At 42.0% G+C, this 20,030-nt stretch overlaps 1 protein-coding gene across 3 annotated transcripts in view; it reads left to right on the top strand.

Moving 5' to 3' along the window:
• acss2 (acyl-CoA synthetase short chain family member 2) overlaps positions 1 to 20,030 on the top strand; it is a 224,371-nt gene that overhangs the window by 188,453 nt on the left and 15,888 nt on the right. For all 3 annotated transcript variants that reach the window (XM_037684629.1, XM_037684628.1, XM_037684627.1), the window contains 3 exons: positions 10,124 to 10,204; positions 10,302 to 10,410; positions 13,166 to 13,234. In XM_037684629.1, the coding sequence (XP_037540557.1) occupies positions 10,124 to 10,204; positions 10,302 to 10,410; positions 13,166 to 13,234 (259 nt within the window). The remainder of the gene's footprint in view (positions 1 to 10,123; positions 10,205 to 10,301; positions 10,411 to 13,165; positions 13,235 to 20,030) is intronic.

Genomic DNA, 20,030 nt, shown 5'->3' with positions numbered 1-20,030 from the left:
GGACAGAATTAGTGACAATACAAGCCTGAGGAGATGTATAAAGTAGCATGGTCCAGGATACAAAACTTTCTCCAAAACCAAACCTATTGAGAACGGCAAAGAGATACTCCCATTCCACTCGATCAAAGGCCTTCTCGGCGTCAAGAGAAATGATCACCTCAGGAGACGTGGGGCAATGAGCTGAAAAGATTGCATTCAATAGTGTACGAATATTAAAAAACAACTGGCGACCTTTGATGAATCCATTCTGTTCTTGCGAAATAATCTGAGGAAGAATCGTCTCAAGCCGGGTTGCGAGAACTTTAGCCAAAATCTTAAAATCCACATTTAAGAGCGACAGGGGCCTATAAAACTCGCAAGCAGTGGGATCCTTACCATTCTTCAACAGGAGAGAAATTGAAGCCTGAGCTAAGGTGGAGGGCAACAGGCCATGCCCCAGGGACTCATTATAAACCTCAAGAAGGATAGGGGCTATCTTGTCTTTAAATTTTTTTAAAAATTCGGCAGGAAATCCGTCTGAGCCAGGTGCCTTACCACTCTGCATATTTTTGATTGGCGTAAATATTTCTTCCAATTTAATGGGAGCATCAAGTTGATCAGAAATCAACTTATTTATCCTAGGGATGTCAATATTTTGAAGAAAGGCAAGTAACTCATCCGAGTCTGATTGTAGTTCAGATTTATACAAATCACAATAAAATTTCTTAAAAATGTCACTGATAGAGGCAGGATTGGAAACGAGATTGCCTGAATAATCCTTGATTTGGGATATTGTGCGAGAGCTAGCTTTTTGTTTCAGATGATGTGCCAGAAGCCTACTTGGTTTCTCTCCATGCTCATAATAAACGTCTCGAGATCGAAGCAAGAGACGCTCCGCATCAGATGTTGTTAGGAGATCAAGTTCAGTCTGGAGATCCTGTTGTTGCTTCAGTAAAGCGTGTGACGGATTAATGGCATTTTGCTAACAGGAGACTATTAAATCTCCAACGAGGGCAAGAACGGGGTTTATCCATGAAGTTTATATCAAGGCTTAAAGGGGAATGATCTGAAATAATAATCGGATGGTATTCAGAAGACGTGATTCTGTGCATTAAAGAGCCGTCAACAAAAAAATAATCTATATGGAAATAGGACTGGTGTGCTTTAAAGAAGAAAAAAAAAGTATTTTTTATTGGATTCTGTGCCCTCTACGGGTCTACATACCCATTTTGAGTCACAAAATCCAAAACTGACTTAGCCATATTTAACTGCGTATAGGCCCGAGATGAAGAGCGATCTAATGCTGGGTTTATTACACAATTCAAGTCCCCAGCTGGAATTAACAAAGGAGTATCGAGAAAAGGAAGTGTGCTAAATAGATTATTTATGAAATCAGGATTATCAAAGTTTGGTGCTTAAATGTTCACTAATAAAACAGGGGTATGGAACAGGCAGCCTGCAATTATAAGAAATCTGCCATTTGTATCCCTCGTTATTTTTGATGCTGTAAAATGAACCTTCTTATTAAATAATATGGCTACTCCTCTAGCTTTTTGAGTTGAAGCCCGAGTGGTAAATCTCTCCAACCCATGGATATTTGAGCCTGAACTGATTTGCATTCTGCAGATGTGTTTCCTGTAGAAATGCTTTGTAAGGATCTAGACATTTCAGATGAGAATTTATTTTAGATCGCTTCACTGGATTGTTAAGACCTTTAAGGGTGCATTCACACCAGCCCTGTTTAGTCCGCTTTAATCGAACTCTAGCTCGTTTTCCTAGAAAGTCTGGTTCGTTTAGGGAGGTGTGAACGCGCCATCGAACTCTGTCACGGAACAAAAAGGTGAACTGTGGCCCGGGCTAAAACCTAGGTCTCAGTCCGGTAGAAGAAAACTCCAGCGCGGTTCGAGTACAGTGTGAATGTAAACAGACCCCACTCCGCAGGGTAAACAAACACACATTTTTCTTATATGGAGCCGTCAGCTGCCTTGTGTGGAAAACAATATTCTCCATGGTCTTCTGTCTCATCTTCTGTTCATGCTAAGTCCTTTTTTGAAAAATGACAAAATATAACTCCCAAAACTGCTAAAACTTGATGCCACTTCGTTTTATTTTTATTTACAGAAGAAGAAGAAGACGTGTCTTCAGAGGTTTTTGTGTCGTTTCTTTCAGTAGTTCTTGGTGCAGCGCCCCCACAGGCGAGTGGGGGAATAGGTTGGTTCAACAGATTGGCTCGACTGCACAGTGCAGTGTGAATGCAAACGCACCAGCTCAAATGTAAACAAAAGGTCATGAATATTGGTCCCGAACCGAACCAAGTCTACCGGACTATCAGGTGTGAAAACGACCTAACCTAGGAATCTAACAGCAGACGATGTTGAGGAAGCTTTCAAATCAATGGACATGTGACCAGTTGTTTATAACAGAAGTTGAAAGATATTGCAGCCCCCCCCCCCCCCCCCCCCAGAAGTAGAAAAGAAGAGGGAAAAAATAAAATAAAAAAAATTAAAAGAAAAAAAGAAAGAAAACATAAACATACACAACCATTTTTCCCACCCCCTGTTTGCACTCTGTCCTTCCCCAAATGAAGGAACTGTGCAAACTCCAACTGGAGCCACTAGGAAACTTATCCTTACAGCCAAATAGCGCAACAAAAAGAAAAACACCCCCAAGTACTAGGCGACTCCTGTAGAACTAGGAAAATAGAGAGAAAATTAAAATATACAATAGGCACTATTTCAGGAAACCAAGAACACCTGCAGAGAACATAATTTGAATTACACAAGTAAGCAGCAACTATTTCAAAACAGTTCGTTTTTTTTTTTTTTTTACTTTCTTCCCCCTTATGAAACAAATTCTTCTAGTTCTAGTTCTCACTTGACAATCGGTCCGATGTAGATATTAGCCTCCTTGGGAGAGGTGAAGACCCATGTAGATCCATCATGGGTGATTCGCAACCGGGCCGGATGTAGCAAACCGAACTGGACCCCCTCAATGCCACGGAGCCGGCGACAACAATCAGTGAAGGCTGCCCGGGCCGTTTTGGCAGTATAATCGGGGAAAACGAAGATGGTCATACCGTTCACCTTGATCCGCTGCAGCTCCCTTGCCTTCGTCAGGATTTTGACACAGTCAGTGTAATAATGTAGCTTAGCTACGATGGGGCGAGGGCGCTCATCTGCCTTGGGTTTAGGGATTGGGATACGGTGAGCGCGGTCCAGCAGCTGCTCCTCCGCGAGCTGAAAGCCTCCTTTAGCAACCGAGAGACCGCAGCCGTCGAAGCCGATAAAGGGTCATCCTCCGGGACACCAATGATGCGGATGTTCTGATGCCGGGACCGGGACTCCCAAGTCATCACTTTTATCCTCTAACTGTGCAACAGTTTTATTATGGCTGTCCACTTTTTTCTGGAGGCTAACGATGTCATCAGTGCAGGTGGATAGGGATCTCTCCATCTCAACAACCATTATGTTTAGCCCCGTAAAACTCTCCTGCACCACGGATAGACCAGAGGACAGTTCCTTTTTGAAGGATAGCAGCTCGGACTTAATCGAAGAGAGACTTTCACCAAGAACAGCATGAAACTCCGCTTTGAGTGTAGCTGTAAAGTCATCCCGAAGAGCCGCAAGTAGCTCCTTTTTAAGATTGCTGGCATCGCTAACTGTAGCGGCCTGGGCCGCTGTCTCTGACACAGGAGATGACTCAGCACAGGTCGAGGATTCACCACGAGGAGCAGGCCGCAGGTGAGACTGGATTGAATTTCCTCCTTTAGCAGGGTTTGGTGGCATTTTAGTGACCAAACAAAAAAGATAGTGTTCAATATGAAGATTAATTATCGTTTAGGTCGAAGTCCAGAAAAAGTGCCAGATAATAATCGAAAAAAAAAGCCAACCCCGCAGGAGCACACCAAGACACAACTTACTCCACCGCCATTCAGCCGGAAGTCCGTGGCCTTGGCCTTCTTAATATCAGCAACTAGCTTTTTCCTTGCCCTACTCAGCTCCTCTGAGCTTCCAGACCTGAAGGCAGTGTTCCTAGCTTCCAGCAGGGTGCGTACCTCTGCATTCAGCCAAGGTTTTCTGTTTGGGTAGCTTTTAACATGTCTGTTGGTGGAGACGGTGTCAGTACATGTACTAATGTAACCCAGAACTGAGGATGCGTATTGGTCCAGATCAAGTGAACCTCCATTTTCAGCAGCTTCTCTGAAAACCTGCCAGTCTGTTCGATCAAAACAATCTCTCAGTATGGGGCCACTGTCCTTGATCCAACATGTAACTTTCTTTTGTACCGGTCTGGAGCATCTCAACGGGGGCATGTAAGCAGGGGCCAAGAAGATTGAGATGTGGTCTGGCAGTCCTAGGTGGGGGCGGGGTTCAGCTTTGTATGCATCTTTTACATTTGTGTAAACGCGGTCCAGTGTGTTGTTTCCACGTATTGGTATGCCCACATGCTGGTTAAAGCTTGGAAGACAGTCCTTTAGATTCTCGTGATTAAAATCTCCGGCTACCACGTAAAGAGCCTCAGGGTGTTTGTTCTGCAGAGAACTGATTATATCATGAAGTTCTTGCAAGGCGTCATTAGAATTAACATCCAGAGGAATGTAAATAACTGTGATGAAAGTCACTGTGAACTCGCGGGGTAGATAATGAGGCCAACATTTCACTGTTATTTGTTCCAAAGCATTCGAGCATGAGCTTTTTACAACAGTACAGTTCGTGCACCAACTTTTACTCGCGTAAATGCACACTCCGCCTCCCCGTGATTTCCCCGTTAGCTCGCTGCAGCGGTCCGCTCGAAAAAAAGTCTTCATCCAGCTGGAAGACTGTATCCGGCATTTCGCTTTTAGTCCCTGTTTCCGTGAGGCAAAGCACCGCACACTTCATCATCTCTTCTGAGGCGCCCGCTCTCAGATGAAGCAAATCCATCTTGTTATCCAACAAGCGGACGTTCGACGGAAAGAGAGACGGCTTCGGGAGTTTTCCGGATTCAGCGTTAGCTCGTAGACTCACCATAACCCCCGCCCGGCATCCTTTCCTATTAAGCTGGGAGCAACGCTTCCTCCTCTGCCTGTTGGAACGCCTCTGCTGCAGCTTCTAGGTAGATGACTTAAAGATTTGCATTCTGCGGAGCATAGTTTTGAGTTTGTTGCTGATTTCTGCTATATTTCATGGCAAATCCGCTCCTATTCTCATCAATTCGGTTCGGCTATAGTTCACACGCATAAATCGTGCGGAGTCGGGAACAGAGTCAATATCAAAACTTCTAAAAACTGGGAAAGTACCGGGAGCCTGCGAAGCTGCAACTGCTCTGAGTGCAGCCATCTTGGCATACTGTAGTAAAAGGAGGGATAATAAGTAGGGATGGGGCCAATCCGATCCAATATCGGTATCGGCCTCCGATACCAGCATAATTTACGTAGCGGATTTTCCGATCCACCTGCCGATATTTCCAATCCATGATGCATGTTGGCTTCAAACTATGGAATGGATTTCCTGAATGGCGGCGTGTCTCATGAGCCCAGAGTAATAAGACCCGCCTCACATTCAGGAAATCCATTTCATAGTTTGCAGCCAGCTACAACGTGACGACTGAGTTAGCAGCACTGTGGCTAACAGCTAACCAACTTTTCATCTAAACATGTCGCTGTGTGGAAGTATTTTACACTAAACACCACAAAACAAGACAGCAACGTGCAATGTCTGCAGAGTCATAGCGCCGCATTAAACCACGGTAAAGTTAGTTTTATTAAGGACATTTGAGCTCCGTGGCTTCAGCGGGGCACTTCTCTTTGGTCAAACTGAAAGAGGCGACTCGACACCGGCCAGCCGTGTCCAATCTGCCCCGCTCAGTCTGCCCATCTCCGAGGAGGAACAGACTGAGTGGAGCTGCCCCAAATCAGGCTGCTTGCTTCGGATGGAACAAGAAGAAGACGTCACTGAAACCACGGAGCTCTAATGTTTACAGAGAAGTTGCTAAACTTCATCATGATTCATGGCCAACCACTATCAGTTGTACGAAACGAAGGATTTCACAGTTTGATACTTGCAGCCAAGATATAGTTTACTCTCCAGGAGATATTTATCAGTACAACAGTAGACAATCATAAAAAACATATGATTTGAAAATTATATATATTAAAAACAAACAGCTACATTATAAAGTGATGTAAAATACTAAAAACAGGAACATGTCTGTTGGTTTATGCCATGAACTTAGCAGATTTTTAAAGCCATTTAACATTTAATTTAATTCATTTATTCATTCATTTAAATGAAACAAAATTTTTTAAAAAATCATCAAAAAGAAAACATTGAATGAAAAGAGTGCAGAAAGAAAAAAATTCTTATATCTGCCCCTTATAAAATATAAAATAACTTTAATCAATCACTTAAATTAATCACTTTAATATCCACTTTAAAGCTAGGAATAAAAAGAAACATGTTTTGTGTTAGAATTTAATTCTAACTTTAAAACTTATCCAACATTAATAAAACTTACCTCAAGTTGACTTTTTGGACATGCATGCATATACTTGTACAAATTGTACTTGAGAGGAGATTATTACAGCCTCATATAAAATCAATGATGATCATGATATCGGAACTGGATCGGTATCGGCTGATACTTGGGGCCAAGTATCGGGATCGGATCGGAATTTTAAAAAAGTGGATCGGTGCATCCCTAATAATAAGCCCTCCTTCCTGTTTTATGAACAATTTGAAGTCATACTATTCTTCATTAATTAGATGCAAAATTGATAGAATCATCGCACAACAGATATAAACGTATTGTTAATTAAAACAGAGAGAGAGAGAGAGAGAGAGAGTGTGTCTTTCTGACCATACGAGCAGTTAGAGATTTAAAGAGGAGTGGCAAAAAACATGTTACTGTGAAGTGTCGTCTCTGCAGTCCAGATATTGAACTGTTAGTACTAAGTTGTCATCCATATTATTTGCCAAGAGAGTTCACCAGTGTTACTTTGGCAACTGTTTACATTCCACCCAATGCTGTTGCTGAGACTGCATGTGATGTCATCAGCTCCGAGGTTGCTAAGCTACAGACACAACACCCTAGTGCGTTTGTTGCAATATCTGGGGATTTTAATCATGTTTGACTCTCTGCTACACTTGCGGCATTCCAACAGTTTGTCAGCTGCTCTATCAGAGAAAACAAAACACTGGACTTGTTTAATGCAAATGTCAAGAATTCATACATCGCTAAAGCAAGACCCCCTCTTGGCAAATCAGATCACAATCTTATGTTTCTCTGCTCAAAATATAACTCCCTTGGATAATATAATAGCATCGGAACTAATGGTTCCCATGCGCTTGAAGCAGTTCATGTTCAGAACACCAAACTTCTCCTTTTTAGCAGCTACCCCCATTTTCACACCTATCAGGAATCTAAAAAAGTTAAATCTGGTCCTCTGGACATTCAAAAAAAAAAAAAAAAAAAAAAGCAAAACAACAAAAAAATGTAAAAACGTTTCGTCTCGTCAGACTTCCTCAGTCTGAGGTGCTGTATTCAGCTCAGTCTCTTAAATAGCACCTTCTCAGAGTGGATCAGCCAGTTTGCTGCTGACAACCAAAACCAGCTGATCACATGCTCAAGAAGGACCATCAGCCTAACAATGGATCATTAGCACCTGATGGCTGTTTACTGTTCACAGAGGGCTGAGTGATACTAGCAATCACAGCATTGTAAGAGGGGGACAATTGAACCCGGAGGCCTCCACCCCTGTTTAACGATGGACGGTTTCTTTTCACAAAGATGGCCTCCTTTACTCCTCTCTCAAACCATCGTTCCTCTCTGTCCAGGATGTGAACATCTTCATCCCTGATAGAGTGACCTCTGGCCTGGAGATGAGTGTAGACCTCAGAGTCCTGGCCTGATGATGTTGATCTTCTGTGCTGGGCCATTCTTTTGGCCAGTGGCTGTTTAGTTTCCCCGATGTAAGACTGATCACCCTCCTGACACTGAACAACATACACAACATTACAAGTCCAGTGTCCAGTGTTTCCCCTAATTTACTTGCCTTAGGGCTGCATTTGTTTCTGTTGACAGGGCGTGGCGTCCTCCTTGGATAATGGTAGGGGAAACACTGAAGTGTGACAGGATTGATGAGCTAAATGCTGGTCTATGCCAAGACCAAAGGGGATTGCTGCTGGTTTAAAAGTTAAACAATCTAAAACATTTTATAATGGTTTATGGGAATACTGTTTTATAGACTTCATCCATCCATCCATTATCTTTTACCCGTTTCTTCCATTTTGGGTCACGGGGGTCACCGGTGCCCATGTCACTGTGCGAGGGCCGGGGGATACCCTGTACAGGTCTCCAGTCCATCACAGGGACACAGAGACAAACGAGACAACCATTCTCTCTCTCACTCACACCTAGGAACTACAGGTCCTTCTCAAAAAATTATCATATTGTGATAAAGGTCATTATTTTCCATAATGTAATGATAAAAATGAAACTTTCATATATTTCAGATTCATTGCACACCAACTGAAATATTTCAGGTCTTTAATTGTTTTAATACTGATGATTATGGCATACAGCTCATGAAAACCCAAAATGCCTGTCCCAAAAAATTAGCATATTTCATCCCACCAATGAAAGACAAGTGTTTTTAATACAAAAAACGCCAACCTTCAAATAATCATGTTCAGTTATGCACTCAATACTTGGTCGGGAATCCTTTTGCATGAATGACTGCTTCAATGCGGCGTGGCATGGAGGCAATCAGCCTGTGGCACTGCTGAGGTGTTATGGAGGCCCAGGATGCTTCGATAGCGGCCTTAAGCTCATCCAGAGTGTTGGGTCCTGCGTCTCTCAACTTTCTCTTCACAATATCCCACAGGTTCTCTATGGGGTTCAGGTCAGGAGAGTTGGCAGGCCAATTGAGCACAGTAATACCATGGTCAGTAAACCATTTACCAGTGGTTTTGGCACTGTGAGCAGGTGCCAGGTCGTGCTGAAAAATGAAATCTTCATCTCCATAAAGCTTTTCAGCAGATGGAAGCATGAAGTGCTCCAAAATCTCCTGATAGCTAGCTGCATTGACCCTGCGCTTGATAAAACACAGTGGACCAACACCAGCAGCTGACATGACACCCCAGTGACTGTGGAAACTTGACACTGGACCTCAAGCAATGTGAATTCTGTGTCTCCTGTCTTCCTCCAGACTCTGGGACCTTGATTTCCAAAGGAAATGCAAAATTTACTGTAATCAGAGAACATAACTTTGGACCACTCAGCAGCAGTCCCAGGCGAGATGCTTCTGACGCAGTCTCTTGTTCAAAAGTGGCTTGACCTGGGGAATGTGGCACCTGTAGCCCATTTCCTGCACACGCCTGTGCACGGTGGCTCTGGATGTTTCTACTCCAGACTCAGTCCACTGCTTCCGCAGGTCCCCCAAGGTCTGGAATCGGCCCTTCTCCACAATCCTCCTCAGGGTCCGGTCACCTCTTCTCGTTGTGCAGAGTTTTCTGCCACACTTTTCCCTTCCCACAGACTTCCCACTGAGGTGCCTTGATACAGCACTCTGGGAACAGCCTATTCCTTCAGCAATTTCTTTCTGTGTCTTACCCTCTTGCTTGAGGGTGTCAATGATGGCCTTCGGGACAGCAGTCAGGTCGGCAGTCTTACCCATGATTGTGGTTTTGAGTAATGAACAAGGCTGGGAGTTTTTAAAAGCCTCAGGAATCTTTTGCAGGTGTTTAGAGTTACGTAGTTGATTCAGATGGTTAGGTTAATAGCTTGTTTAGAGAACCTTTTCATGGTATGCTCATTTTTTGGGACAGGCATTTTGGGTTTTCATGAGCAGTATGCCATAATCATCAGTATTAAAACAATTAAAGACCTGAAATATTTCAGTTGGTGTGCAATGAATCTGAAATATATTGAAAGTTTCATTTTTATCATTACATTATGGAAAATAATGACCTTTATCACAATATGCTAATTTTTTGAGAAGGACCTGTATTTATAGAGTTACCAATCAGTCTAACATGCATGTTTTTGGTCTGTGGGAGGAAACTGGAGTTGTTTTATAGACTTGTAAACCAAATTATGTACATTTTATGAGCTGCATACATTTACAGTAAAACACTAAAATCTGTTTTTCTTTTCTGTCTTTTAGACTTTCCCTTTCTTTGGAGTAGTGCCAGCCATCTTGAATGAGTCAGGAGAGGAGCTTGAAGGGCAGAGTGAAGGATACCTGGTACGTAAACAGATAGAACTTACATAATTATTAGTGTATTTCTGTACATGCCTTTGTACATTTATACTCATCAGGTGTAATAATCTTTGTCACTCAGGTATTTAAACAGCCCTGGCCCGGTATGATGAGGACGGTGTATGGAAACCACCAGAGATTTGAAACCACCTACTTCAAGAAGTTCCCTGGATACTACGTCACAGGGGACGGTGAGAGCCAGCGCCAAGATCGAGAACCAAAAATTCCTCAAGTTTATTGATTAGGAAAGATTATTTATTTCTAACATCGTTGTATGGGATTTTTTTAATATAATTACTAAATATGTTGTTTTATTTCTTTTATCTCTTTCCACCTCCCATGCTTTGCAACAAAGTGGAATGAATGCTGCCTAAAATAGTTTGAACTGCTGGACCAGCACTCACACCAAAACAAGCACAGGGGAAAGCTTTGTTGCAAACAGATTGAGCATTAATTCAGTCATATCCTATGGGCTGCAGAAAGTTGGGGAGGGGGGATTATGAGAAAACTCATAATATCTTGTTTAGAGTTTGCCAAGTGAGTAAAATATTTTTGATTAAACTCATTTAATATGTTCTCTTCAACAGTGAATTTGTCTTTTCCACTCTCCCATAAAGCTCAGGCTGATACTTAGACTGATGGTACTGGCAACAGATGTTGTATGCCCAGTCTCTCCCATGTCACCTGCTGAAGCTTGCAACGCCTTCAGAGTGCTCACAGGTGTCTTGGTGGTCTCTCTTTCTTCACTATCACTCAGTATATGAGAACAACCTGATCTTGGTAGATTTATATATTCCATATCCCTTCCATTTCTAGATGATGGATGAAACAGAACTCAGGATGTTTAGGGCTTTGGAAAACATTTTTTAGCATGAGCTACACATAAGATATGATAAATCAGTTTGAACCTTTGAGCTCGGAAGGCATTATAGGGTCCCTCTGGCAATGAAGAACATCTATAAGAAGTCATTTATTCCGGTGCAATAACCATTCTTAAGCAAACCAAACGATAATATCTACCTATGGTATGCAAAATGTTTTATTTTATGCACAAATTGTTGATATTTTTGATTGTATGAATGTGTTTTATTTTATGGTTGGAGAGCCGAAGGAAAATGTCCACCTTGGTGAAGAATAAAGTTTTATCTTATCTTAAATTCACCCATTCACAAAATGTTACCAGGAAAAATCAACCTTCTACTGTTTGAACCTGTAAGTTTAGTTTAGTCCAGGAAACCCACTTCAGCGCTCATTTTTAGAAATTTGCTTAAAGATACAACCATCTGATAGTAGAAAATAAACTTACAAATAAAAATGTATCACTCATTTTGTCTGGATTTCAGACAAATGTACAAACCGGATTCCAAAAAAGTTGGGACACTAAACAAATTGTGAATAAAAACTGAATGCAATGATGTGGAGATGGCAAATGTCAATATTTTATTAGTAATATAACATAGATGACAGATCAAAAGTTTAATCTGAATAAATGTAACATTTTAAAGGAAAAATATGTTGATTCAAAATTTCACAGTGTCAACAAATCCCAAAAAAGTTGGGACAAGTAGCAATAAGTGGCTGGAAAAAGGAAATTGGGCATATAACAAACAGCTGGAAGACCAATTAACACTAATTAGGTCAATTGACAACATGATTGGGTATAAAAAGAGCTTCTCAGAGTGTCAGTGTCTCTCAGAAGCCAAGATGGTAAGAGGATCACCAATTCCACCATTGTTGCACAGAAAGATAGTGCAGCAGTACCAGAATGGTGTTACCCAGCGTAAAATAGCAAAGACTTTTAAGTTATCATCATCAACCGTGCATAACATCATCAAAAGATTCAGAGAATCTGGAACAATCGCTGTGCGTAAGGGTCAAGGCCGTAAAACTCTACTGGATGCTCGTGATCTCCGGGCCCTTAAACTTCACTGCACCTCAAACAGGAATGCCACTGTCAAGGAAATAACAGAATGGGCTCAGGAATACTTCCAGAAAGCATTGTCAGTGAACACAATCTGCCGTTGCCAGCTGAAACTCTATGCTCCCATCTAGACGTCATCTCTTTCAGGGAAGACCCTGCATTTTTCAACACGATAATGCCAGACCACATTCTGCAGCAATCACAACATCATGGCTACGTAGGAGAAGGATCCGGGTACTGAAATGGCCAGCCTGCAGTCCAGATCTTTCACCTATAGAGAACATTTGGTGCATCATAAAGAGGAAGGTGCCACAAAGAAGGCCCAAGACGATTGAACAGTTAGAGGCCTGTATTAGACATGAATGGGAGAGCATTCCTATTTCTAAACTGGAGAAACTGGTCTCCTCTGTCCCCAGACATCTGTTGAGTGTTGGAAGAAGAAGGGGGATGCCACACAGTGGGAAAAATGGACTTGTCCCAACTTTTTTGGGATTTGTTGACGCCATGAAATTTGGAAACAACAGATTTTTCCCTTAAAATGAAACATTCTCTCAGTTTAAACTTTTGATCTGTGATTTGTGTTCTATTCTGAATAAAATATTAGATGTTGGCACCTCCACATCATTGCATTCAGTTTTTATTCACAATTTGTTTAGTGTCCCAACTTTTTTGGAATCCGGTTTGTAAAAGCAAGTCCTGAACAACTGAGAATCATGAGCTTCTCAGCTTCTCATATATAATCTGTACATAAAATGTTAGCTGCAAAACAGGCTGGAACACTTTCTTCTTGTTTTTTTTTTTTTTTTCAATTCTGATCATCTGGGATGAATCATCAGTCTGTTGCTAAATTTCTTGTTAATAAATCATGTAATTACAGAGATTACAGTGGTGTTAAGGTTTCCAAAGCAGAGCTTGCATAAACTGTTCAGATTTTTTTAGGATTGGGGTTGTTTTAGGAGAGCAATAATCCACTTTATTGTTGGTACCTTTCTGATTAGATAATAATTAATTTTATTTTTTTAAAGGTTGCCGTAGAGACAAAGATGGCTACTACTGGATAACAGGAAGAATAGACGACATGTTAAATGTCTCAGGTAAGAGTTGCTTTAAGACACTAACGCTGTGTTTAACCTTTTTTGAAGCGTGTTGACAAGACATGCAGTCTTGTACCTCGCAGTGCAGTGAACACTGGAACACTTACTTCTTGTTTTTTCTACTCTGAGCATCTGGGATGAATACATTTTATGTTTTGTCCCTATGCAGGTAAAAGAAAAAATCTTTCTTTGAGGGCATGCATAAAACAATTATACCAACTGAAACAACAGTCAACAGAACAAAACGTAGAAACATCACTCTCTGGACTTTTTATGAAAGAGAATGTGATAATTTGATTTTAGCCAAAGTTTAAGTTTCTTTTTAAACGATGGATGCAGTTAGAGAGGACATGGAGGTAGTTGGAGTGAGGACAGAGTGAGGTGGAGGAGGAGGATGACTCGCTTTAAAGACTCTTAAAGTGTGAACACCTGACAGAAGTACAGTAGTAGTTTTTTTTTTGTTTTTTTTTTTGCAGAACAATTGTCCATTTCTAACTAATTCTGGTAGTTTATTCCATGAATGTGTTCCTTTAATCAATTTCATCTTTCACCCTAATTCCATTCTCCATCCTGCTATGACTCAGTTAACTCTAGATTGAAAACTGATAATTATTCTGGTTTTATACTTTAAAAGAAACAAGTTTAAAAAAGGAAGAGCAAGACCATTTAAAATCTTAAAAACAAGTTCGGTTCATTTTCGGTACAAAAAATACAAAATAAAACTTACAAAACGTTTATTTTGAAAATATGCCAAGTAAACAATACGTTTGTATAAAAATAAGTAAAGCGACCCATTTGGATGATATTTTAAATAAACAACACTCTTTACAATAAATAAACTATACTAAGAATAATAAAAATCTTAATAAATACAATAACAGTCAGAACCAGAACAGTAAGCAGCAACAGTTTACAATCTTAACTAGTCAAGTTTAAGTTTTTGGTCAAAAAGACCAACTTGTCCACATTTTCTCCTAAAATCACAGATCTAGTTGCAGTGAATATCTCTGAACATCTCCAGCGGTGGAGGAAACCTCTCTCTAGCAACAGTAGCAGGAATAAAGAGGTAGAGCTTTGATCGTTTTCAGTGTGGCTGCATTTGGCCTCATTATTAGTCACAGCCTCTCGGAGCTGCTCCCACAGGTGGAACAGGTCCCTGGAAAAGTTCAGTTCACTCATCACACACTTCTTAGCTGGAGGTGATCTCTGGTGGACTTCCCTGAAGAGGAGGAAGACTCAGCTGCTGTCTCTGTCCCAGACTGGAAATAAAACACAGAGGGGAAAAAAAAAAAAAGAGTTCATAAGATTATAATTTTAAATAATAATAATAAAAAAAAAAGTTAAGTAGATAATAATAAAAGAGCAATACCTCTTCTTGAATGGTCCATCCATCCATCCATCCATTATCTTTACTCGCTTATTCCATTTTGGGTCACGGGGGTCGCTGGTGCCCATGTCCAGCAATCACTGTGCGAGGGGCGGGGGACACCCTGGACAGGTCTCCAGTCCATCACAGGGACACATAGAGACAAACGAGACAAACAACCATTCACTCTCTCACTCACACCTAGGGACAATTTAGAGTTACCAATCAGCCTAACATGCATGTTTTTGGTCTGTGGGAAGAAACCGGAGCACCCGGAGAAAACCCACGCATGCACGGAGAGAACATGCAAACTCCACCCAGAAAGGCCCCTGGACCGGGATTTGAACCAGGGACCTGTTCGCTGAGAGGCAGCAGCTCTACCAGTTGCGCCACCGTGCTGCCCTTCTTGAATGGTCATCATTTGTTATTCAATTCAATTCAAAAATACTTTATTAATCCCAAAGGGAAATTATTTGTTGTTGTAACTCGTTATCCTCATTTCATTAAGAGATGTTATAGATGCTGATGCTGTAGACTGGAAGGATCTCTTGTAAAGGTCCATCCCACAGTGGATCCTAAGAAACTGGCTGCAGATGCCGTCTGATCCGTCCACCCAGACTCGGCTGGCCTCTCGGTTCCCCCGGGCTGTAGGACCGCCCGAATGCTGGGCAGAACTCCTCCCAGAGTGATGGCCACTCCTCCCAGCAGTCTGCCGAGCTCCTCGTCGCTGCGGACAGCCAACTGTAGGTGCTGAGGGACGATCCTGTCCTTCAGCTGTCATGAGCCGTGTTTCCTGCTAATTCCAGGATCTCAGTGGTCAGGCACTCGAGCACAGCTGGCAGGTAGATGACAATGAGGTGGTTGAATCTCTTGTTCATCATCATCATCTGGTCCAGGGCTTGTTGATGATCAGTTTTATCTTTTTCATAAAGTGCTGCTACAACTTTTTGGTTGAAGTGTTGACGTGATGTCGTAGCGGGGCTCAATAACTTTAAAATCGGCGCATCAACAACAGAAACGTAGATCCAGAGCTTTAAAACCTCCTACATCTTGTGTTGTTGCTCTGGACCGATGTGAATTACCTGATAAAGGTTGTTTAAATGCTGCTGTCATCGCTCTTTGAACCAACTGTAGAAGACACGTTCATGTTTGGATGATGTCGTTTCAAGAGCGTCAACAAGTTAGACGTGTTGCTGCTGCAGATCCAATCTCCGTGAAACAACGTCGACACAAAGCTTTGATTTGTCCACTTGTCTTTTAACAAGAAAGACATAATGCTCCCAAACAGGAGACCACAACAACATGCTAGAATGCTAATGCTACGTGTGCTGCAAGATAACAGCACCGTGCTGAAACACACTGAGGAACTTTAGTTCCACGGTCCATAATCTCTCGTTAATAAATTTTATTGAGTGAAAAAACAACCGAAACGGTTCAATACACCCACGTGTACCGTTACACCCCTAGTAAACACAAATCTTAGTCATTGAGGAACAGGTACCATAGCTGCTGATGAAACATCAGCTGCTTTTTGTGCTGTCTTAGTCTGTGAGCTTTTCAGAGAGTGGTGAAGGCTGCACAGAAATCTGTTAGGTCGGAGGTTTTTAGTCCCTAAATGTAGGACAAGACGTTTTAAAAATAGCTTTGTTCCTACTGCTGTTATTGAAATGAACAAACTGAACTGACACCGGTGTTCTCAGTGTTTTAACAGATTTGTATCTAATGATAAACTAACATTTAATATATTTTTATACTAGTTGGATTTTAAAGTTTTACTCTCCTCTTTTATGTCCTACTTTGCTTTGAATATGACTGTGGAGCCTTGAGCACTATTCTCTGTAAATGGTTTATTTGAGGTGTTTTTACTTTTAACATTGTGTGTACGCATGGATGTACGCTTATGCTCTGTGCCACTGCAAACCAGATCTACCCTTGGGTATAAATAAAGTAACCTAACCAGAGGGACGAAGCTGAAACTCCCTGTGAAGGCGGTGAAAAACATCTTTTATAACAGAAGAAGCTACCCGCTGTAGCTGGCTAATGTACAGGGATGTAAGTGATGTTTGGATTCCTCCAATCAGTTTAGACGACAGCTTAACAACCTGCTGCAGGGAACTCTTTTCTTTCAGCGTTGCTTGACCAAACCATGAGACCAAGGAGAAGGATAAAACATTCAATAAAAGCACGATAGAACATGGTCGTCATGGTTCGGTCAATATTAAATTGACAGAGTTTCCTTAGACAAAATAAACGCTGGTGGGCCTTCTTACACACTTTGTCAAAATTGGTTTCAAAGTTTAATTCGTCATCTGTTGGAGTCAGCCTCCCCAGATGTAGGGGAACACCACCTCAAACAGATATCATTCATGTGTTTGTGTTTTAAACTGTTAAAATAAGATGCATTTATTCCCTTGGGAATGAACAGACTTTATTTTACAGGTGTTAAACTCAGCTTACAAACTCCTTAGTGGCCACTAATCTAATGTAATGAAAAACTGTTATTGTGTTAACTTCACTGCCAATATGACCTGATTTCCCACGAAACGGACAGATCGTCTTAATGAGAGCTGTGGTTCATTTTGGCCTCCAAGTGAAACACCTGCCGAGGAGTTTACTCCCAGGATTTTCCCATGGAAATAACAGTTTTAAAAGAATCATTTGTTTTCAGGACATTCTCTTTTCAGGAGATGAACAGCGACATCTTTTTGACGAACATTGCATGTTATTTCCACAGCTTCAGAACTGAATGTTTGTTATTGAAAATGTCTGTTTAAAGTAACCTCTCTAAGATAATCATGTTTATTTTTCTCCTTTTTAAACAAGTGTGACTTTTTAAAGGCAGACAAAGAAAATTGACTGTTATTTTATATAAAATAACATGACAGAGTTAGAACCATCCCACTTCCGGGGGGGTGGATCCAAAGTCAGTCTGTAACAGACAGACAGATAAGTCTCACACACTTCATCTTCTAAACCACTTCTTCAAGCACTTCACTGCTCCTTCTACATCAAGCCAATTCAACTTCCTCCCTAGTGAGATGTCCTGGGAAGAAGCTTTTCTGCAAACGTCTCAGGATGAGAGAACCTGGCATTAACCTGACCGAACCAGAGACATCGCCGCAGATTGGTAAATCCCAGCTCCTAAGCCGTGCATTCCTGCACGTAGTACCCGGACCGTTAACCACTTCACTGCCGCACGTTTCACAGATGTTTATAACTCTGAAATGATATTTCAGCCCCAGTGTTTCTCACCACTACTGAGGAGCTGACATCCCAGTTCAACTCTGTCTGCTTAAAGACTCTGGATCATGTTGCGCCTGTTAAAACCAAAAAATCAAAACTGAGAGCAGAACCTTGGCTGAGTGACGTCACCAAGGCCGTTAGGCAGCAATGCAGGAGGGCGGAGCGAAAGTGGAGGAAAGACAGGCTGCAGGTCTCTTTTCAAATACTTAAAAGAGAGTTGGCGCCATTATCAGAAAGCAGTGAAAGCTGCTAAATCCAAATACTTCTCTGATATAATTACCTCAAACTCTCACAACCCACGTGTCCTCTTCTCCACCCTAAACTCTGTTCTCCACCTCACTGAACCATCACCTCTGGAAGCCTCGACTGAGCTGTGCGACAACTTCTTACATTTCTTTTTGGAAAAAATTGTGACCACCCGGGCTCTCATTTCCTCTGCAACTCATGACCCATCCATCCCACCTCAATCTGTAGCTCCTTTTGACCATTTTGAACCCATCTCTCTATCTTCTCTAGAGCAGGTCATGTGCAGCTTGAAACCTTCTGGCTCCCCCTTTGATGTGGTCCCACCTCGACTACTAAAGGAGGTGTCTCGCTTTCCCGTAGTGAGGCAGTCACTGGCGAAATGACAGGTCCTCGCACGCAGCCTCTCCTCCAAGGGGTCTAGAAACTAACCTTAGCGCCGTGGTATTACCTGCAGCTCCCCAAGGCGGTCTCATGAAGGCTGTGATGAGGTGACTCATCCAGAATATTAACGACCTTCTTCCGCGCGTCACACCCAAATCTCACTCCGTTCCTCGTCCCGTCCAAGCAGCAGGGTCAGGCCGGCTGGCACGGAGAAACGCGCGTTCACGGTCGCCCACCTCTTAATTTAGCGTTGCAATTGTTATCTGTTCTGGTAATCTTTAGAGTCCAGGAAAAGGACTCAGGGGTGTTGTTTTACACTTTCTTGCCAGGAAACCGTTAAAAACCTCCTAATATCAGATGTTAAAGTGGAACCAAGCCTCACCATGTATTCTGCTCAACAAAAGTGAAATAATAGTCAAGATTTATACGTTTTGCGTTGCTTTAATTAATAATTTTGCAAGGGAATACAGCGACAAGCATAATTTCACTACAAATACTTATACATGATAATAAAGGAAAACACTTTATAACTAGGCGGACAATAAATCAATGTGTCTCCAAGAGCCCTTGGAGACTTGTGTAAACCACCTCAGTTCACCACTCAAGCTGACAGATGTTCTTTTTCCTCAAAATGCCTCAACGCTTGAATGCACCTCTGAGCACTGTCTCACTCTCCTAGTTTGGTTCTCTCTGATTTTCCTTATATACTTGCCCTGATCTGACAGATTAATTGGTTTGGAGCAGCCGGACCGGGAAGTCCTCTTACCCTGGTCTCTAGGACGACTCTAATAGAGTTTTCTCCCACACGAGTAAAAGGCAAATTTCCTGCTCCCCAGGAGGGGGATACAGGCCTTCCCTACGCAGCGCAGCTATCCCAAATTGGAAGGAATGAGGCTTTGGACATACCCGGGCCAAGCAGATAGGAGGAGGGAATAATCCTGGTCTCGTCTTAACAAGTGAAGAGTTAGGTCTGATCTCGTCTCAGAGAGGCCAGAGATAAATCCAAGACTCGTCTTAGACCGGCGTGTTCCATCTCCTTCGGGTGCCCCTGCCTTCCGAGCTGCGTGCTGAAGTCCTTTCTGCTCTTCTCTTTCTCCGGCTTGCTTGTGCTTGTGCCCCGTTCTGCCTGACTAAGGGACTTTTATACACTTTTTCCCCCTCCCCTAAGGAGGTTCAACTGTCTCACTATACGCCTCAACCAATCACTCCTCTCATTGGGACATATGAGACCATGCCCAGGGGGTGCATCAGGCGCTTACTTTCCAAAGTTTACTTTTTAATTTAATTCATTTTGAAAGCTGTTAATGCTTTTCCTCCCATTACCAAATCAGCATGGAAGTTGCCTTGTGTATTCTCGAGATTGGGACATATGAGAATCATGCTCAGAGGGTGCACCCAAGCGTCTACTTTTCAAAGTTTACTTTTCAATTTAATCACTCTGGAAGCTGTTAATGTCCTTTCTTCATTAGCTTGAAAGTTTTTAATGTCTCTTCTTAATTAGCTTGAAGGTTGCTAATGTCTTTTCTTAATTAGCTTGAAAGTTGTTAATGTCTTTTCTTA

This window comes from Nematolebias whitei, chromosome 11, assembly GCF_014905685.2.
Source record: "Nematolebias whitei isolate Nwh7 chromosome 11, NemWhi1, whole genome shotgun sequence".
NCBI classification, from domain to species: domain Eukaryota; kingdom Metazoa; phylum Chordata; class Actinopteri; order Cyprinodontiformes; family Rivulidae; genus Nematolebias; species Nematolebias whitei.
Note: the sequence above shows the minus strand (reverse complement) of the source record. Positions and strands in the feature narration are given on the sequence as shown.